General features: G+C 55.4%; 1 protein-coding gene across 1 annotated transcript in view; it reads left to right on the forward strand.

Moving 5' to 3' along the window:
* The window catches only part of SHANK2 (SH3 and multiple ankyrin repeat domains 2), a 563,804-nt gene that overhangs the window by 154,586 nt on the left and 387,681 nt on the right, over positions 1-21,537 (forward strand). Inside the window, 1 exon segment of the mRNA XM_070359054.1 lies at positions 6,596-6,673. Coding sequence (XP_070215155.1) covers positions 6,596-6,673 — 78 coding nt within the window.

Raw genomic sequence — 21,537 nt, forward strand, 5'->3', positions numbered from 1 at the left:
AGAGGATGAGGCCGTGGGATGGCATCACCAGCGCAATGGGCGTGAGTTTGAACAAACTCCAGGAGATAGTGAAGAGCAGGGAAGCCTGGTGTGCTGCAGTCCATGGGGTCGCAAAGAGTCGGACACAACTGAGCGACTGAACAACAGCAAGTGGTGATGCTGATGGTGACTACGGGGATGGTGGTGAAGGTGGTGCTTACGATGGTGACGGTGAAACCACGTGTACTGCTGTTAATTTAACAGACTTCTCATTAAATGTGAAAACATCAGCTTTATGGATTGATCGTGTGTTTTATCAGTTTTAGGCAGACCTCATCTGTACACTTCCAGTAAAACACACTATGATCAGAATATTCTCTTCTTTTATGAAGTCAACTAATTAGGGCTTTGATTGTAAGCAGCAAACTGCATCTCATCTTCCAGCTCCCTCGGTCTGTTGGCTGGCTTTCCAGGAGCCCCAGAGGGAGGTGGGGGAGACAGCCTGGTGTTTGTTTTTCTACCCTGGATAATGAAGGAAGGGAGGGAGGGAGTTTGAAATATCAAAAGTTACTAAGCCAGGCAAAATTTGTCTGGAAAGTTAAAAAATAAGTAAACCCTGCCTCTCTGGAGCTGGCCTCTGGAGACAGGCTGTGTTCTGTCTGGTCCGTGTGCCCTTTCCACACCCCACACCATGGTTGTCAGCATCGTAGCCAGTGGCAGTCTCTGCGGGGGCCCTCGTGGGGCAATTGTGCCCTGGGTGTCGAGGGTGTGCAGAAAGGTGTCCCATAGTCATTCCCCTTCGATTCCTCCAACGAGCCTTCGGAGGCTGCTGTTGGCTGTCATTCCCTTGAACAGGTCAGGAGCCGCAGGCTCAGTCCAAGCGGCTCAGCTGTAAACGCCAAAGCCGGGCTCAAAACCCAGTCTGTATTTCTCCTCCCCCAGGCCTTGGGGACGGGTTCCTGTAACCCCTTGATTGGAGGTAGGCAGATACTCCACTGGGCACAAGTCAGGTGAAGCCATGTGTCAGGGCGCGTGTGTGGTGTGGTCCTTGGGGCACCGCCCTTGAGAGCAGCTCGGTCTTTGGAGCCAGGTTCCAGCCTCGCTCTGGTGACAGCAGCGTCCCAGCTCTGCACTTCACCATTTTATTGATCGCACACATCCGGAGTCTTCCTAGATTTATGTCTGCCGGGACAGGCTCATTTCAAGGGATCATTTAAACTGGAAACGAATTCCTGACTCATGAATTGGAGTGCTGAGGACTCATGATTTGGAGTGCTGAGGACTCATGATTTGGAGTGCTGAGTAGTTCCTGTCTGTGACATTTAAGTGACTGTAGTCACGTCTCCAAAAGTCATCCCTGGATAATAATTGGATATTCTCCCTGATGCTTTGGCCCTCAAAACACGCAGGGCATGTCTGTGTCTGCACTTGATGGGCTCCTTTAGAATGATGAAGACACGCCTCAGTGTGTCCTATGAGATCCCCTCGTAGGAGGACCCACAGGGCAGCCAGCAGCCACGCACGGGCGCCATGGGGCTCCCACTGGCGACTTCTCTGGGTCAGGACTGCTCCTTTTGCTCGCTTCCTGGAGCTGCAGGTTTTCATTCACGCCTTCCTGTTCCTCCGCTGCCTTATCGGTGAAACGGGCCTCCTGCTACCTCTGGCAAGAAGGCGCTGAGGGTGGAATCAAGGAGTGGAGAGGTGTGTCTTCTGAACTGTAGAGCATCCGTGTGTGCACACACATACCTGTGCTCACATGTGCACGCGTGTGCACACAGACACATACACCTGTCTGTACACACATGCACACACACAGGGTCGTTGTTATAAAGTCACACGAACCACTTGCCCTTCAGTTTTGAAATCTCTCTTCCTTCCAGGTCTGGCAGCTCTTAGAATGACGGGGTGTGTGCCTTGAGCTTGGTTAATATTGACTCAGAGCTGTCCTTCTGTGGGTGAGTGGAGGAGTTTTCTGGGATCCTGGCTGGCTTCCTCCTGGGAGGGTGTGACTGGCAGTGCCTGGCAAGGGTTTTATTCTTAGCTTCCTAGGAGATAAACCTCCCGGATGGGAGTTTTCAATGGAAGTCCTTGCGGAGCAGTGGGGAGCGGTTACACGGAATTGCCGGGCCAGACTCTTGCCCTGGGTTATGATGGGCCCCAGTGGCTCCGGACATCTGGGACGGTCACCTGGCGGGTCCTCCCCGGCCGCCCTGGAGCCAGGCCAGGGCACACTTAGCCCAGTGCAGAATGAGCCCCCAGGCAGCCTTCAGGTCCCCGAGCCCCAGGAGCGTTGCCCTGGCTGGCTGCCCCCGGAGTTCGTTCTCTCTCACCTGCTTCCCCCACATGCTGGATGGTAACCTGCCGAAATCCGGCTCATCCATGGGCCCTTGTCCCCTCAGGGCCAGGGCTCTCTCAGATACCCTTTCCTCTTCTCTCTGCAGAACACTGCTCACTGAGGCAAGATAATGCTGTTGTTTTAAGTAACTAACAGTTTGGGTCATCATGAATGAGCCCCAGTTGGTGGGGTGGGTTCTGGCGGCCCGACCAGGGGCCAGGAGCCTGGGGTGGGACCCGGACGCTCAGGAGCCCGAGTTCCAGTAGAAACCGTTTCACAGAACCAGCAGGGCAGGAGGTGAGACCCCATAATCAGATGACAGGCCCAGCATCAGGCCAGGGTGTGTGACCTTGGGCCGGGATCCAGGGCTCACCTCCCCTGGAAGTAACGCCCAGGGCTCTTCTTTTACAGCCTGGGATTAGCTGTACCCCACACGTGAAAGGTGTGTTTGCCAAGCATAGGTCCATCTTTTAAATTTTTCTTGTAAGTGTTTTTAGTTACTTAGAGCACCACCTGAACACAGACTCATGGTAAAGGTGCAGACATGAAGCCCAAGACTGGGGTTTCCCTGCAGTTTCCACCTGTCAACGTGGTGCGGGCCTGCCCACGGTCTGAACCAAGGGCATCACGTGCTCACGGCTGTTTCAACAGCGGGCTCCCGGCTGTGTGTCCTTCCACCCTCTTTTTCTCTCCTAACCTCTATCTGCACGTGTCCTTCTTGCCACCACGGAGCCTCCCCTCCCTCCCAAGGGCCCCCTGTCTGTCTCTCTGCCTGCCTTGTGGACCCAGCCTGAAGTGGTCCCCAGGCCCTCTCTCCAGCCACAGCGGTCCGCAAGGGCAGCCTCCTTCCAGGCCCTGCAGTGTGCACCCCAAGTCTGCAGTGACCCTCACGGCCACTCAGGTGTGCCTTTGAGGCCTGGGACCCCGGCCGCCCGACAGCAGTCTTTCCTGCAGAACTCGGAGCCGTCCCGCCTGCGGCCGGCAGGTTTGTGAGCGGACCCCACCCTGTCCCGTGTGTCTGCCGGACCGCGGCTCAGAGAACGGGGGTCGCGCTGCCTCGGCTCCTGTTTGCTCCGGGCATGGGTGTCCCCCCATTAATATCATCGTCCTGCAAGAGGCCCCGGGGCCCTCACCCGGGTCTCGGGGATCAGGGCGGCCCTGGCGGGCACAGAGCCAACTTGCTGCCAGTGTTCTCTGACTGTGTCTCTCTCTGTCTCCCTTGGTGTCTGTATCTCCTAGTCTTTCTGACCCTGTGCCTCTCTCTGTCTCTCCCTTGGTCTCTGTGTCTCTCTCTGTCTCTCCCTTGGTCTCTGACTTTGTCTCTGGATCTCCCTTGATCTCTGTCTCTCGTGGTCTCTGACTGTGTCTCTGTGTCTCTCTTGATCTCTCTGACTCTGACTCTTTCTTACTTTTCTGTTGATAATATTTAACACCTTTATTGAGATTTCTCTCACACACCGTACAGTTTGCCTATCTAAAATATACAATTCACTGTTTTTCAATCTGCTTGCACATTGGCTAACCACCCCACAGTTACTATTAGAACGTTTTCATCGCCCCCAACCACTCCCCACCCGCAGCCCCCGCCGCGGGCAGCGCCCACCCCTCCTGTCTCCGGATCTCCAGCCTCGTCTCCAGGCTGCTGTTCGCCCAGCTCCCCCGCCTGTGCCGTGTGTCTTGTTCTCGGCCCCTGCCCTTCCCAGGGCAGCGGGTCCCCCGGAGCTGGGGCGGGACTGCTGGCCCGGCCCTGTAAGCAGGTCCCTGGGTGGAAACCCCGGTCGGTTGCCTCGTGGACTCTTCATTCAGCAGTTACCTACCAAGCGTGCAGCCTGGGGGGCCATGCCTGTTGCCTCTGCTCTGGACTCTGTAGACGGCGGTGGGCCAGGGCGATGGGCCTGGGGCGGGGGCTTGCCGCGGGAGACCGTGCAACCCCCCTGCGTCAGGCGCCTGCGCCTGTGGGCACTTGAGCATCTAAAGACTCGTCCCCAAAGGTAACCTGCTCGTTCGTAACAGCCCAGCTGCGTCCGGTAGGCAGAGGACTCGCGTCCCCACTGCTGCTTCATCAGTCTGCTTCCTCCTGTCTCTCTTTCATTTCACTTGGTGCTCCGAGCGGCTCGCAGGATCTCAGTTCCCCGACCGGGGATTGAACCTGGGCCCCAGCAGAGATGGCACGGAGTTCTCACCACTAGGAAACCCGGGAGCTCCTTCACGTGCCTTTTTCTCTGTGGGTATTGTCCCCAGCCTCCCCATCAGGACTTCAAGAGGGTTAGCCTCTCCAGGTGAATAGTAGAGGCTCACTAAACGGACAGGACTAGATCCCTTTTCATTGTACAGATAACACGAGAAAAGAACGTTGGCTGCCTCTTAAAGACATTAGGAAGTGTAAGTACAGAAAATAACAACAGAAGATCCCTGCTGTTTGTTCCCCCACTTTCTCCTTCCTGAGAAAGCAATTCCTGTCAACGGGTAACTTCTTTCCAGAATTATTCATTGCGTTCTAAAATACAGACTTTAAAATGAAAGTGAAATTAAGCTATATTGTTGTTCTGAGACTCATATTTTCTAGTTAGACATTTTGGATTTTTTTCTAGTCAGTGTATTATCGGCGTGTGTTGGTTTTTGTTTTGTTTTGTTTTTGCTATCACTGCCTTGGCAAAGAATGTTCTGTGGAGAATATTATGGAGGTTCCTTAAAAAACTAAAAGTAGAGACACCACATGATCCAGCAATGCCACTCCTGGGCATATATCTGGACAAAATGCTAATTGAGAAAGATCCGTGCACCCCAGTGTTCATAGCAGCACTCCTTACAGTAGCCAGGAGATGGAAGCAACCTAAATGACCATCAGCAGAGCAGTGGGTAAAGAGCTCCTGGTACATATATACCATGGAACATTCTGCTGCTGCTGCCGCGTCGCTTCCGTCGTGTCCGACTCTGTGCGACCCCGTAGACGGCAGCCAAAACAGTGAACCGATGGCCATTTGCAGCAACGGATGGACCCAGAAATTATCACACTAAGTAAGCCAGATAAAGATACGGGTCACTTTTATATGGAGTCTGAAATCAACTTATTTACAAAACAGACTCACAGACGTAGAAATACACATGGTTACCAAAGGGGAAAATGGGAGAGGGATACATCAGGAATTTAGGATAAACAGAAACAGATAAGCAACAAGGACCTACTGTGTGGCTCGGAGAAGCATGTCAGTATCCTGTGATGACCCCTGATGGAAAAGTATCTGAAACAGCACGTGCGTCTGTGTGTGTAACTGGATCGCGCTGCTGGGCACCGGGAACAGCGCAGATCAGCTGTACTTCAAGAGAAAGTTGTTTTGAAAACAAAGAATATTCCAGAATCATTCCCACTTTTCCTTATTTTAGAGTATTTTTGCCATCTCCACATTTTCTCTTCTTTCCTTTTGGAGTTTACTTGTGGTCTTTCAATTAGTACATATTTTATATGCATGTGCAAAGCTCTCTATAAAGGTGCTCAGTTGCTCAGTCATGTCTGACCTTTTGCCACCCAATGAACTGTAGCCCACCAGCCTCCTCTGTCTGTGGGATTTTCCAGGCAAGAATACTGGGTTGCCATTTCCTTCTGCATGCATCAATTCAGTTGCTCAGTCATGTCCGACTCTTTGCAACCCCATGGACTGCAGAATGCCAGACTTCCCTGTCCATCACCAACTCCCAAAGCTTGCTCAAACTCATGTCCATTGAGTCGGTGATGGCATCCAACCATCTCATCGTCTGTCATCCCCTTCTCCTCCCACCTTCAATCCTTCCCAGCATCAGGGTCTTTTCCAATGAGTCAGTTCTTTGCAACAGGTGGCCAAAGTATTGGAGTTTCAGCTCCAGCATCAGTGAATATTCAGTGTTGATTTCCTTTAGGATGGACTGGTTGGATCTCCTTGCAGTCCAAAGGACTCTCAAGAGTCTTCTCCAACACCACAGTTCAAAAGCATCAATTCTTCCGCACTCAAGCTTTCTCCATGGGTACATATAGTCTTAAAAAGAATCACTGGCCGTGGGGTGTGTGTATGTGAAATTTTTGCAGATTCTGCTGAGTCGCCGTCTCAAGTCTTTGCAGCAGTGAAGGTTCAGCTGGCAGCGTCCGGGCATCTGCCCTCCTCCTGGTTGCTCCAGTGAGCAGAAACGCCCTCCTGTTGACTTTGTGTTTCCACGTCTCTGAACTCCTGCAAGCTCACCCTGTGAACAAGCTCCTTTGCAAGATGTATGTGCTGTGATTTGCAAACAGATCTCTTCTTCCCTCTGCAGGACAGCTGTGCTCGCGTGCTTCTGTTTCGAGGTGGAGATAAGGAACTGAAGAACTACAACAGCCAGACCCCGTTCCAGGTAAGCAGGCTCCTCCAGCCCCCGCGACGCCCCCGGGCCGCACGCCCTCTCCATGTTCGGTGAGCACTGGGCCCTGGGGTCGGGGGCGGGGTCTGTGTTTGGAGCGAGACCCTCTTTCAGTTCTCCTGTACGCACCAGCTTCCTTCGGATTAGAACAAACAGCTAAGGCAGCCATGCCTCCGGGGGGCAATTCACGAAGGCAGTTTGTGAAAAGCAGAAAGACCCGGACGTTGTCCTTGCAGTGGCAGGCAGTGCTGGCTTCGCTGCCTGTCGTGTGAACACAGACAGTCTCCTGGGCACGGCAGGGTGGCTCGCCATCCGTCCAGTGACCCCACCTGGCCTGCTGTCCTGGGTAGATGGTCAGCAACCCAGCTTGGAGCGGCCACGGGGTTACAAAGTGGAGCAAAAAGCCAGGGTCCTGATTTGTAAACTGGTGAAGTACGTGTTACACAGAAGGCACCGTCACAGCCGTGCAGTTCAGTGGCCGGGGCACATGGCGCAGTGTGGTCGCATCCCCTCTGTGTGGCTTGTCATCAGCCCGAGGAAACTCTGGACCCGGAAGAGTCACTCCCTGCTCCTCCCTCCCGTGGCCCCTGGACAGCCTCTCGTTTCCCGCCGTCCCTGGGGATGAGCTGCCTCTGGACGCTGCAGAAGTGGAGGGGCTTGTGCCGTACGTGGTCTTTTGTGCTGAGCTTCTTTCGCTCAGCACGGCCTTTTCAAGGTCCATCTGTGTTGGATGTATCGCTGCTTCATCCCTTTTTATGGCTGAGTGATACCCCGTTTTATAAACGTGGGGCTCATTGAATTTTGATGCAGCTGACCAGATGGTTTAGCATGAAAGAACATTTTTTTTTTTGGCTAAACGCCCGAAGTTGCAGAAATGCTTTTTCTTCCTAAACACAGTCGGCTCTCTCTCTCTCCTCAAACTGAACATTGATGTGACTGTGATTCTTTTTATCTGGAAAGACTTTTTACACCTTCCTGAGCAGAGAGAGGTCTCACGTTTAGACCTGGCTTCCAGGGGTCACTCGGCTCATCCTCCCCTTGCCATCGTGTCATTGCGTCAGCGCTCAGTCGTGCCCGACTCTTTGCGACACCGTGGACTGCAGCCCACCAGGCTCCTCTGTCCGTGGGATTTTCCAGACAAGAAAATACGTGGGATTTTCCAGTACAAGAGTACTGGAGTGGGTTAACCATTTCCTCCTCCAAGGGGTCTTCGCAACCCAGGGATTGAACCTGCACCGCCTGTGTCTCCTGAATTGCAGGCTGATTTTTTACCCGCTGAGCCATCAGGGATTCCTCCGCTCAGATATTAGTAATATAGATGGGTTTGATATCTTTTTAAAAATTACTGTATTTTTGGCTGTGCTGGGTCTTCATTGCTGTGTGTTTTTGTCTGTGTCTAGTAGAAGGCAATGGCACCCCACTCCAGTACTCTTGCCTGGAAAATCCCATGGACGGAGGAGCTTGGAAGGCTGCAGTCCATGGGGTCACAAAGAGTCGGACACAACTGAGTGACTTCACTTTCACTTTTCACTTTCATGCATTGGAGAAGGAAATGGCAACCCACTCCAGTGTTCTTGCCTGGAGAATCCCGGGGACAGGGGAGCCTGGTGGGCTGACGTCTCTGGGGTCGCACAGAGTCGGACACGACTGAAGTGACTTGGCAGCAGTGGCGGCCGCTCGCTCGTTGTGCTGTGCGGGCTCCTCACTGCAGTGGCCTCTCGTTGCTGAGCAGGGCTGTAGGCGCGTGCGCGTCAGTCGTCACAGCATGCAGGCTCTCGGGCACAGGCTCAGTACTCGTGGTGCTCGGACTTCGTTGCTCCAAGGCGTGTGGGACTGTCATGGCTCAGGGATCAAACCTGTGTCTCCCGCATTGGCAGGCAGATTCTTTACCACTGAGCCACTGGGAAAGCCCTTGATGGCTTGAAAATGAGTCAGCTCAATCCCCAAATGAAGCTGGGTGTTTAACAGTCATCGTTAATAAGTTTGCTCAGCTCATGAGCAGTGGCTCATGAGCAGTGGCAGGCTTGGGTTTTACTCTGCATCTGTGGCTTAAAGGTATTTAATGTGAAATGGGTCATGGAGGTGAGTTCCTGGTGTGTTATTGGGTCTACAAAGACTATGCTTTCTTTCCCAAAGCATGTCCTCTTCGCAGTGGTGATAATGAGGGAGTGCGGGCTCTTGCCACTTCGTGGTGGGACTCATCCATAGGTCGGTGGTCTCAGTTTAAATATCTTGTTGCTATTAAGTGATGCATTTCCGTGGCCCTTTTTTTGAAGTCAAACAATACTTAAATTGCTTAGAAAATAGCAGCTAATGCCCTTGGCTGGGAAAGATTGAAGGCAAAAGGAGAAGAGGGCAGCAGGGAATGAGACGGTTGGATGGCATCACCAACTCAACGGACATGTATGAGCTTGGGCAAACTCTGGGAGTTGGTGAGGGACAGGGAGGCCTGGCGTGCTGCGGTCCATGGGGTCACAAAGAGCAGGACACGACTGAGTGACTGAAGAGCAACAGCAGTGGCCTTTGATTTGGGTTGGCACATGGACGGTACCACAGAGCCATTGCTGCCCTTCTGGGCAGAGGTTTGTACCCGCCACCTGACTCCCCAGGGGAGTGAGTTGTGCGCGGCACCCAGGACAGAAGGTCACTGTTGGCAAACACCACCCGCCCCGTCCGTGAGTCCCCACTCCTGTCCTGTGCCCTCAGGCAGCGACCACCTCGGGGGGACGCCCCCTTCTTCCAAGAGTCCTGGAAGGAACCCTTCTGCACCTTCCCTACCACCCCCCACCGCAACAGATCCACCCCAGCTCACCCCCAAGGCCATCTGTCTTGATTTAGCTAACAATAATCAATCAAGAGCCCCAAATGGTTCAGGAAGACAATTACGCCTGAATAATGGGCTTTGTGCCCTGCAGACATTGTTCGTGGTCGGGGCAGGATCAAAGCCTGGGATGCGCTCGGCACACCCAGTACCGCTCTGACTGTGCAAGCTGGCCTCCCTGCCTCGCGTGTCCCCACCTCCTCGTGTTTCATGGTGCAGAGAGACTTCAGCGTCTGGAGCCTCACCGGTAATACGTCCCCAGCATTCATGTTGCATTCGTGATCCCTCCCCTCCCGGTGATGAAAAATGAACCCCTCCCTGTTGATTTCGGGGGGCATGTCCGCTTGCCACATCATCTAACAGGGCTCAAGTGTGTCCACCTGGGAAGCCTTGATGGCATTCAGCTGCTGCTGTGAGCAGGGGCTTTTCTAACAAACCGTGGGATATTTGACAGACTTCATCCGGCCGAACTTTGCTTGATGATTTAATCCAAAGGCTGGAGCAACGGCAGCAGGACTCAGGAACTGGAGAGAAATGCAGGTTCTCAGGCTTCCCTTGCACTACCCTGAATCCAAAGCTTGGGGGCAGGGCTTCGGGTCCTAAGTCCTCATAAGTCCCCTAGAGACCTCAGCATCTGCTCAGGTTTGAGAATCGTGAGAGACAGAGGTGACGTTTTGAAGGAAGAGAAGGAAGAGCAGAAGGAGCGTCTACAACATTACTTGGACGTTTCTGAAATAGCAGTGGCCGTGATTGTGATGGTGGTGATGGTCTGAGTCACCCTGGGCCGCCATGACAAAGTACATGGACTGGGGCTTAAACAGCAGACGTTACTCCTCACAGTCTGGAGACGAGAAGTCCGAGGTCAAGGTGCTGGCAGATGCAGTTTCTGGGAGGGCTGTCTTCCTGGCTTACAGACAGGCACCTGGTCACTGGCGTTTCTTCAGTGTACTGTGAAGACAGAGAGAGAGAGAGGCTTCTGGTGTTTCTTCCTCTTCTTGTAGGAACAGCAATCTTATCTGATTAGCTTCCCACCCTTATGACCTCATTTAGCCTTACTTACCTCCCTGGAGGCCCTGTCTATAAATATCATCACAGTGGGAGACGCAGTTCAGTCATAACATTCGTGATGATGGTGCTGGTGGTGGTGATGATGCTGGTGGTGCTGGTGGTGGTGATGGTTCTGGTGGTTCTGGTGGTGATGATGCAGTCTAGTGTGTTGAACATAGTGAAGATGACTCTCCCCAGTTGCACAGAATCTCAAAGCTCACAAATGCTCTTCTGTACATTTTCATTTAATGTTCGACAACCCAACGAGGTGGGATTTTTATGCCCAGTTTATGGGAGACATGGACTTGGGGATGGACGCCTAGGCGTCCTGAATCAGTCAGTGGCCGTGTCCGTGGCCTCCAGGCCATTGAGTGCCATCCCAGGCTCTGGTTTGGGGAGAAGCAGGCACGTCCTCTGGCCCGTGACTGGTCTTCCATCCTGGCGTGGAGCGAACAGCAACAGGGAATCCTTTGCTTTCTGGATCACTCAGTCCAAGGAAGCAAGCATGTCCTGGTTCTGAGGCTAAAGGGAAATGGGATGGAAAGAATTCTAAGGAGGTGGAAGGTCTAAGTGAAGAGAGTGTGCAGCCAGTGGGGCAGTGGGGAGAGGGACACGGTGGCTGGTGGGACCGCCGTAGCTGGTGGGACAGCTGTGGTGTCTGCTGGATTAGGCTCCAGTGCTGTGATGTTACTGTAGGTTCAGATCAGCACTCAGTTGACTCGGTTGAGGAGGTGGAGCCTCCGTGATGTGGGTGGGCCTCTCCCATCAGCTGGAGGCATTGGGAGTGAAAGCTGGGGTTTCCCAGAGAAGAAGGAATTCTGCTCCAGACTGTAATACAGAGACCCCACCTGGGTTCCCAACACTGGCCCGCCCCAGACCTCACGCTTGCCAGGCCTCACCATCTCAGGAGCTGGTTCTTTAAAATAAATCAGTGTGTGTGTGTACACATCCTCTATGTCCTTCCCTGGAGAGCCCTGGCTGGGCCCAGGAGGATGGAGTTGAACCCTTCCTGCCCGCCGGCGGCTCCATTCCGTAGGGGCTCCGTGGTTCTGGAGGGCAGGCCTCCAGCCCCTGTGTGTTTGGAGAAGCAGCTCCCCCCACCCACGCGTCACCGATCTGTTGGCCCCCAGGCTGCCCTCTGCAGCTGCTCTCGATACCAAGAAGCAGAGAGAGAGGAGAAAACAGGAGGGGAGGCAAGGCAGTGAGAGTCATTTCAAACATCGGACGTCAGGCTGTCCTCCAGGGAGGGACTTGTGAGAAAGGATCAGAGGCAGGAGTTGGGTGGGGGATACAGAAGGCCCTGCTGGGGGTCTTGCTGGTGAAGGTCGTGCGCAGGGAGCAGAGCTCTTGGCCCCGCCAGACTCTCGGCCTTTAACACACGTCACTCGTGACACAGGTCTCCATTGTCCCCTTCAGATGGAGAGTTGGGTGGACGCCGGGGTCCACAGCTCGAAGGGGATGGTGAGGGTTGCTCACGGCCTTGGCCCCCGAGTCCTTCTTCCACCATCACTCGGGATATGACGGGACGAGAAAGGCCGGCACCAGGAAGGAGGGAGTTCCCGGCCTCTGGTCTCGGGCGGTAAATCACTGAGCCAAGCCTGGTGCTGGCAGACGACACTAAAATCCATCTCCTCGAGCCCTTCCTTCTGTGATGTGCTGTCTGATGCCCAGGACGTGGCCGTGGTGCTGTGGGTTCTTGGGGGACACGTGGTTCACGGGAATGACCTTGGGTCCCCCCTGAAGTGTCAGATCCTGGCTCTTGTCCTTCAGACCTACGAGATCTCCTTCAGCTCTGACTTGGCTCGCTCATCCCGGGACACAGCCGGAGACGGATGGACATTCTCCCAGGTCACATTCGATGTTGGACAGGGCGGTGACCCCTTGCGAGTGACCGAGTCTCCTGTCCTTCTCTGTGACCTTGGAGCCACCGGGTTGGGGGATGGCTCAGCGACAAAGGCAGCCTGACATTCCCGCATCTGGGTTCCAGGTGCTGTATTTTTTCTGGGAAGTTGATGAAATCCACTCAGCAGGCACTTGGATGCTGTTTCCTCCGGTGCCTGTTCACACTTCTTTCCTTGTTAGTGACTCAGCTGTAGGACTGTTGGGTGGTGTGGAGTCTTGTAGCAGTCCACACGGACTGTAGTGCAAGGGCAAGGAGGGGTTCTCTCCCACAACCTTGCGTTCCCCTGATGCAGGTCGTGGGCAGGGTCCCAGCCCTGCTCTGTGGGACTGCCTTCTGCCCACAAATGGGATGAGGTGACCTGGGGGAAGCCCAGGGCTGACGTAAAACCACGTCAGAGGCACAGGGACACGCAGACATGCACGGACACGCACACGCTCACGGACGTGCACGCTTAGATACAGAGACTGCACACACACACGTGCACACAGACACACATCAGCACACAGACACATGCACACGCCAACACAGACACACATCTGCACACACATGGGCATGCACACATAGATACGCACACACTGCACACACAGACACACGTGTGCACACACAAACACGTAGACACACATCTGCACACACATGGACATGCACACATAGATACGCACACGCTGCACACACAGATACTCGTGTGCACACACCAACACATAGGCACATAACTGCACACACATGGACATGCACACATAGATACGCACACTCTGCACACACAGACACACGTGTGCACACACCAACACGTAGACACACATCTGCACACACATGGACATGCACACATAGATACGCACACACTGCACACACGTGTGCACACAGACACATGGACACACACAGGCACACACATGGAGAGGTACACATAGATAGTGACACACTGCACACACACAGACACACAAACACATAAACACACATGTGCACGCACAGACACACAGATGCACATGTGCACACACAGACACACACATGCACACCGACACACACATAGACACACACCACATAGACACACACATGCACACACACAGGCCCTCTGGAGGAGCTTATCTAGTTGAGGGTTCAGAGTCTGCGGCCATGCCTGTAAATTCAATTCCGATGGCGTCCGTACAGCCTCATCCCCCCGGGCACACGGTGGCTCCTTCCCTCATCCTTGGAGGTGGTCACGGGTCCTCCTCCTCCCCATCCCCAGCTCAGAAGGACCACAACCCACATGACCCCTGCCCACCACCCAGCATGGACCCAAAGAGCGATCCCAGCTTGACCTTCAGCTCACCGGGACCAGTGCCCCTGAGCCTTGGGGATGCCCTGGGTCTGGCAGGCAGAGGGCTGGGGAGCAGCAGGGAGCATGGTGAGAGGGCAGGGACCAGCCCCACGTGGGCACGGCTGCCTCCAAGTGAGGGGGGCATATCATGGCAGGTGACAAGATGGGAAAGCAGGGCCGAGTGGGGTGGCCGAGGACCCTGGTGTGAGGGGACCACATGTCAGACTCGAGCCGAGACACAGCCACTGCTGGGGAGCGGGCCCTGCTCTCCGGGGAATGGGGCAGGAGCCAGGGCCCAGGGCGTGGGTGACTGTGACGGTTCTGGGCCCGGGGCACCCCCAGGGAGGTGCATGGCAGATGCTGCAAGGGCCCCACCCCGCAGGGCAGGGGGCCTGTGCTGGGCTAAATAAAGGCCCCAGGAGAGGTGGGTCCTGACCTCTGGAACCTGCGGCTGTGACCTCGTACAGCAGGGACTTTACCAAGCGGCTAAGGATCTTGAGGTGGCGGTTAGTCTGGATTATCTGGGAGGGCTCAGCGTCATCTCTAGGGTCCTTCTATGGGGGTGAGCACAGGGGAAGGGGCCCCATGAAGATGAGGAAAAGACAGGGGATGCAGCCATGAGCCCCGAGCTCCTGCAGCCCCTAGAAGCCGGAAGAGGCAGGGAGGACCCTGGCCAGGAGCCTGCGGAGGGAGCCAGCCCTGCCCACAGCCCGGGTTGGGCCCTGCGAGCCTGACTTTGGACTGTGGCTTCCAGAACGGGGTGAGGCTCTGCTGCTCGGAGCCCACAGTGTGTGGTCCTCTGCTCCAGTCCCTGCGGGGGGCTGCCACGAGAGCTCGCCGGTGGCGGGCCAGTGGCCAGCTCACCGGTTCCCGCTGCCCACACCCTGAAGCACTCAGCCCTGCGCCCTGCCGCCCGGCCCTGAGCCAGGCTCCTGCCTCGGTTCCCATGGTTTCCCCTCTGCCCTCTGTGAAGACTGTCACCAGCTCGGGCGCATCTCTGCTCCTTGCCACCAAGGAGAGCTACTGGGGACACCACCGTGTGGGAGCGGGACCCCACAGCTGCGTGATCACGGCCTTTGTGCTGCCCATGGTGTGTCCGTCTGGGCTGCTGGGACAGGTCCCACAGATGGGGCAGCTCAGACAGCAGGGCCGGAGTGGGGGAGGCCAAAGTCAAGGTGCCGGCCCCGCGGTTCCTGGCGAGGGCCCCTCTTCTGGGCTTGCAGACGGCCACCTTCTCAGCCTCTCCACTTTGAAGCCCCCTCCACCTGCACTCCATGAGAAGCAGTGGTTAAACCCTCGCAGGATGAGTGATGAAATGCCAGGTTTCATCTGAGCCCTTTCCGCGAGTGACGACAGAAAACTGCGTTTTTCAGTCCGACCGGATTCTCTTCTCTCCATTGCGTGTGTGTCTCTGGGGTGTTTAGAAGCAGCTCGGTGGGGCAGGAGCCGGCATCATGGGTGCCCGCCTCACGGCTGGTGATCTACTGACCTTCCACAGGGCTGGGTACCCAGCTGTTGGTGGGATAGGTCACAGTCTGCAATCCGGGGGGTGGATCTTAACCCAGAGACTTAGATTGTGGCCTGCCCGTAGTTTTGCATCTTTATCTAAGTTTTCTGTTTTGTTTTTGGCCAGGTCACGTGGCATATGGGATCTTAGTTCTCTGACCAAAGATCGAACCCATGCCTCGTTGGAAGTACAAAGTCTTAACCCCTGGACTGCCTGCCCAGACTTTTTAAAAGCTAGATTCTTTGCCAATATTTAAATATCCTCCAATTTCTTATAAAATTCCAATTTCCAGCTACCCTCGAATAACTGGGAAAAGTGGGCACTCCCAGGCAGTTATCGTGTGTGTTGGCGTTTGGCTGGCATGGGGAGCTCTGCCTCTTTGGGAAGCTCTGCAGTTGCCCCCCTGGCCCAGTCCCCACCACTCCTGACTGCCCGCCCCCGCCCACCTCTTCCGCTTCACGGCCTGGCCCTCTGAGCACTTCCCCGGATCCCTGCTTAGGGCATGTGGTCAGGGAAGCCATTCATTTTTAAGTCGTTTCTTTGAAAAGTTCTTCTTATTTGGGATTCAGACTCTGAGTTCCCATAGAAACAGGGAAGAGGACGTTGTGTCTCTGGATCAGGGCGCAGAAACCCGGGAGACCCAAGTTTGGGGCTGATGGACCGTGCTTATCTGTGATGGAGAAGGATCAGGTTTCAAGTTCATTATTCCAGACAGCACACACCGAGTTCCCAGGAAGAGCCACGCTCTCGTCTAGGTGCCCCGAGACACATCAGTGAACAAGGACGCCCCTGCTCTCGTGGAGTATGTGTTCGTCAGACTAATGATTAACAGTTAAACGGATATACGCATACTGCGTCAGGGTTGCTAAACTAGTTGAAGAGAGAGAAGGCACGGTGAGTGAGTGGGTAGAGAGAGGGGGTGGAGCTGCAGGAGCCAGTGTCTTTAGTGACGGGAGCCTTGCAGGACCTCTGACGTTTGAGTGGAGGCCAGGATGGAAGGAGGGAGGAGGCAGGGGGCCATGCAGATGCCTGCGGGCGAGAACGGGTGAGAACTGGCACACCCAAAGGCCCTGGCATCAGCGCACGCCTGGCCATTGTGAGGAGCAGAGCGGATCAGCCAGCGGGGGCGCTGGGTGAGTGGAGACCAGGGAGGCCCCCATGACTGGGAGACGACTCTGGGTTTTACTCTGAGCGAGACGTGCGGGTCCCCCAGGACAGAAGGAAACAAACGGACATCAGCCCGTCCCGTCCCACCGCCTGTTGTGATCCCAGTGGCTCAGCTGGTAAAGAATCTGCCTGCAATGCAGGAGACCTGGGTTCGATCCCTGGGTCAGGGAGATCCCCTCTGGAGGAGGAAATGGCAACCCGCTCCAGTATTCTTGCCTGGAGAATCCCAGGGACAGAGGAGCCTGGCGGGCTGTCATCCATGGGATAGCAAAGAGTTGGGGACGGCCAAGCGACTAACATGTACGCACACACGTGATCCCATGTGAAAAGCAGGGCTGACGTTTGCCCCTTACGTGGCATGAGGAAGGGGTGCCCCGTGAACTGATCCAGCTTGGGGTCAGGAGATTCTCCTCGTTAACTGGTTGATTTGCAACAGTGAAGGAGGGGTGATGAAGTGGAGCCCAAGGCTGGGAAGGAGCTGGCTTGAGGTCAGAGTCATCAGACCCGGGGACTGAGGGCTCCAGGGAGCCCCGGGTGGACGCCTGGTCTGGGTAGGGGAGGTCGAGTCCTCGGAGCTCTTCCCTGGAACCCTTGCACCGCAAACCCAGGTTCCACAGGTTTAAAGTTACGGTGCAGGCTGTCCCCCTAAACAGAGCACTGTGCAGCGGGCCTTGAGACCTCCGACCCAGGCACGTGGGCAGGGCTGGGCTGGGCCAGGGGCTTGGTTTGCAGATGCTGCTCTTCACGAGCTGAGAAAAGGACCCTCAGTCACCAGGGAGCGTGTGAAGGTCAGGATGCACGTGGGTGCCTGACCCTGTTATGTAAGAACGAAGGAGAGGCAGTCACCAGTCCTCAGCTCCAGGAAGGGGAGAGAAAAGAGGTGAAGAGTGTTGGGGAGGCCACCCTGCCTGCCACCAGACCTCAGGTCAGCACCCTGGAGACCCTGAGTGTTGGAGATGCAGGTGAGACTGGACATGGTGTTTCGGTTGAACCTGCTAGGCCTGTAGTCCCGGCTCGTGGGGTCCTTGCTGACCTGGAGTGTGCTAAGTTGCTTCAGTCGTGCCTGACTCTGTGTGACCCTAGGAACTGTATCCCACCAGGCTCCCCTGTCTGTGAAATTCTCCAGGCAAGAATACTGGAGTGGGTTGCCATGCCCTCCTCCGGGGGATCTTCCCAACCCACAGATCAAACCCACGTCTCCTACGTCTACCTACACTGGCAGGCGGGTTCTTTCCTGCTCGCGCCACCAGGGGAGCATGTTGCTCACTGATGTCACAGCTCCCAGCTCACTCCCTCTACCCCAGACACCCAGCCTCCGGCTGCTCCTCAGGCAGCCAGACACATGCTTGCCCCCGGGCCTTTACACCCGCTGTCACCTCCGTGACTAGAACCCCTCCCCCAACCACCTGTGTTTTACGAGGCCCCCCCGGGGCGTGTCCTCCCACTGTAGGACCAACTCACCACATCCAGAGTTTCCGTCCTGTGTGCAGACGCTTCAAGCTGAAAATGGAAACAGAACAGACAGCCCAGCATCACCAGTCGTTAAGGGAAAACCGCCATCGGGAAAGGCAGACACCAAACAGGCACAAATAAAGGCTCTAGAAAGAAACTGGGGAATTGAGAGAACAGGAGGGGACTTCAGGACATACACCCCGTATCCACGGTGTGATAAGAGAGGCTAGAGCATGGTGAAGTGGGGGTTCAGGGGGCCCATGAAGAGTCATGATGGCAGGAAAGCCGTGAGCTCAGAATCGCCGAGGAGATGGACAGAAGGTTGGGGTTCAGGTAATTGAGGAGCTGTGAGCAGGTTTAACACCTGAATAATGGAATCTCTGAGAGGGCAGAAGTCAGCAAAGATATCATTCAAGACAGTGCTGCCAAACAGGAGGAAACGAGATCCCCCGCTGGAAAGGCCCCTGCGTTTACAGGTCAAATGTGAGCAGTTGTCAACAGCAAGGACAGGGCTCATGAGAGCTCAGAACTTCGGGAAGAAAAATAAAACTATGGTTCCTAAGTTTCAAGAAGGAAAAAAGCAATTTCTGTATAGAGGTCCGGGGTCAGGCATTTCTGTGACATCCTGGAAGCTCAGGGACTGTGAATTTCATTCTCCAGGGCGCACGTCACCTGGAAACGAAGGTGGCAGAGAGACGGCTGAAGTGTTTGCACCCAGAGAGGAGGCTGTTGTCAGAACCTGGTGACCCATCGACTATAGGTCAATAGGAAAGCAGATTTTTAAATGCTGCTCTTACTCCCTCCAGGGAGGGAGACTCATAGTTGGCTGGCGCTCCCGACTGTGGGGAAGATAGATTTAGCCATCCTCACGTAAGCATGGTGTAATGATTAGGCAAAGCCGGGACCCGCCCGTGTTGGGTTGTGTGACAGAGGAGCTGAGCCCTCTCTTTCCTGGCAGGACATCGATAACTAATATTTAAATGGAAAGAAATCATGGCAGAGCACCAGGAATGTGCTGGTTAGAAGCAGGGGGTCCAGGGGTTAAGACTCCAGAGGTCCACTGCTGGGGCACAGGTTCGATCCATAGTTGAGGAACTAAGATCCCACATACCATGAGGCACTGCCAAAAAAGAAAGAGAACTAGGACGCAGAGGAGTGAGAACGCAAGCAGATGTGGGTGTGGAGGCGGCATGGTGTGCAGGTGGAGGGGTGCAGATGGAGCGCAGGTGGTGGGTGCGCGGATGGAGCGCAGGTGGTGGGTGCGCGGATGGAGCGCAGGTGGCGGGGTGTGGGTGGAGCGCAGGTGGCGGGGCGCAGATGGAGCGCAGGTGGCGGGGCGCGGATGGAGCGCAGGTCGGGGGGCGCGGATGGAGCGCAGGTGGTGGGTGCGTGGATGGAGCGCAGGTTGGGGGGCGCGTGGAGGGAGCGCAGGTTGGGGGGCGTGGATGGAGCGCAGGTGGCGGGCGCGGGTGGAGCGCAGGTGGCGGGGCGCAGATGGAGCGCAGGTGGCGGGGCGCGGATGGAGCGCAGGTGGTGGGTGCGCAGATGGAGCGCAGGTGGTGGGTGCGCAGATGGAGTGCAGGTTGGGGGGCGCGTGGATGGAGCGCAGGTTGGGGGGCGCGTGGATGGAGCGCAGGTTGGGGGGCGTGGATGGAGTGCAGATGGTGGGGTGCGGGTGGAGCGCAGGTGGCGGGGGGCGCGGATGGAGCGAAGGTTGGGGCGCGGATGGAGCGCAGGTGGAGCGCAGGTGGCAGGCGCGGATGGAGCACAGGTGGCGGGGCCGGATGGAGCGCAGGTGGTGGGGTGCGGGTGGAGCGCAGGTGGTGGGGGTGTGAACAGCCATGCAGAAGGGTCTGACTTTTCATACCGCCCATCTAGCTGTGTGGTGTTGATAAAAGCAAAGCATTGATTTCATTTTTGAAAGACAGTCTTTCCCCTCCCCCTTCCCCCTTCCCATGAGCTCCCCTCTGCCCAGTGAACTCCTATTCACCCTTCAGAACCAGAGCTCTTCATCTGCAAGCCGTCTCCCTGCAGCCTCGGGCAGTCCCCCCTCCACCCCCGGGCTGCTTTCCTTTTGCTTCCGCTGTTACTTGATACACATTTGTCACATGTTGTATCAGCGTGGACGGTTTTGGCATCAGCCGCCCAGCTACACTGTAAAGCCCGTCTCTTCGAGCTTTCAAGTCCGAGTGCCCAGCACCACACCAGGAACAACCTAACTGGAGATGAAATGAGCTGTGATTCGTCTTTGTTGTTGTTATTCCGTCGCCAAGTAGTATCAGACTCTTTTGTGACCCCGTGGACTGCAGCACACCAGGCTTCTTTGTCCTCACTGTCTCCTGGAGTTTGCCCAAGTTCATGTCCGTTGCGTCCGTGATGTCATCCAACCATCTCATCCTCTGTTACCCTCTTCTGCTGCCTTCAATCTTTCCCAGCATCAGCTGGGACATGAGTCAGCTGTTTGCATCAGGTGGCCAAAGTATTGGAGCTTCAGCATCAGTCCTTCCAATGAATATTCAGGGTTGATTTCCTTTAAGATCGACTGGTTCAATCTCCTTTCTGTCCAAGGGACTTTCAAGAGTCTTCTCAGTACCATAATTCAAAAGCATCAATTCTTCAGCACTCAGCCTTCTTTTTGGGCCAGCTCTCACATTCGGACGTGACTGGAAGCCCCTGTGGTGTAATCCTTGTAATTCCTCACACTGGCCACTAAGTGGCAGTGTTGTCTTGGCACAGCTCGGTCCAGGAGTGCAGGTTGGGGAGCCGGGTGCTCATGATTGATGTTTACTATTTCTGTCCTAAAGAGATATCTATCCTGAAAGTCAGTCCTCAGATCGTTCATCAGTTCAAGTAGGAACGACCCTGTATCAGTCAGTTCAGCCACCGTAACAGAAGATCACAGATGGGGCGACTTGAAGAATAACATCTGTCTCTGTTGGCTCTGGAGGCTGCACATCCCAGACCAAGATGCTCGCCCCCGCCAGCGCCTGCTGAGGGCGCTCTTCCTGGCGTTCAGATGGCCGCCTTCTCACTATGACCTGCAGAGGGCCCTGGGATCCCCTCTTACAAGGGCACTGACCCCATCGGGGCCCCTCCAGCCCTCGTTGCCTCCCAACGCCCCACCCCCAAACACACCCCGCTGGGGCTTAGAGCCTCAGCTCAGGGATTTGCGTGGGGAGGTCACAGTCCTTAAACCCAAACAGCAAGATGGGGAGATGTTTTGGGCCAAGGCTGTATTAAGGCTATAATATTTCTCAGTTTGCTGTGATACTTCCGCTACCTGTGGTCTCCCAGTATTTGAACAGCACCTTGCTGTCTCTCTGCGGACATAATTCTGGGAGCAGACTGCACACACGTGTGTGTCAGGCTAGAAGACTACGCAGTCCATCAGGAAGCGCCCGGCAGCTCTCTAGAGAGAGGGAGGAGGATGGAGAGGCCGGTGTTTACTGAGCGTCCACTGCCGGCCACGCGGGAGCCTTTGCTGGGGAGTGTCGTCCTCAGATATCCTGCGGGTTTAAATACTGTGAACTCCTTTTACAGATCGGCTGGTAAAGGCAGAAGTGACATTTGGGGCTCTCAATCTCCCCATTTACATCTCACTTCTAATCACCCCATCTACCTACTGGGATTCAAGCCGATGTTCAGTTGAGTTCAGTTCCGTCACTCAGTC

This window comes from Bos mutus, chromosome 22, assembly GCF_027580195.1.
Source record: "Bos mutus isolate GX-2022 chromosome 22, NWIPB_WYAK_1.1, whole genome shotgun sequence".
In the NCBI taxonomy this organism is placed as follows: Eukaryota; Metazoa; Chordata; class Mammalia; order Artiodactyla; family Bovidae; genus Bos; species Bos mutus.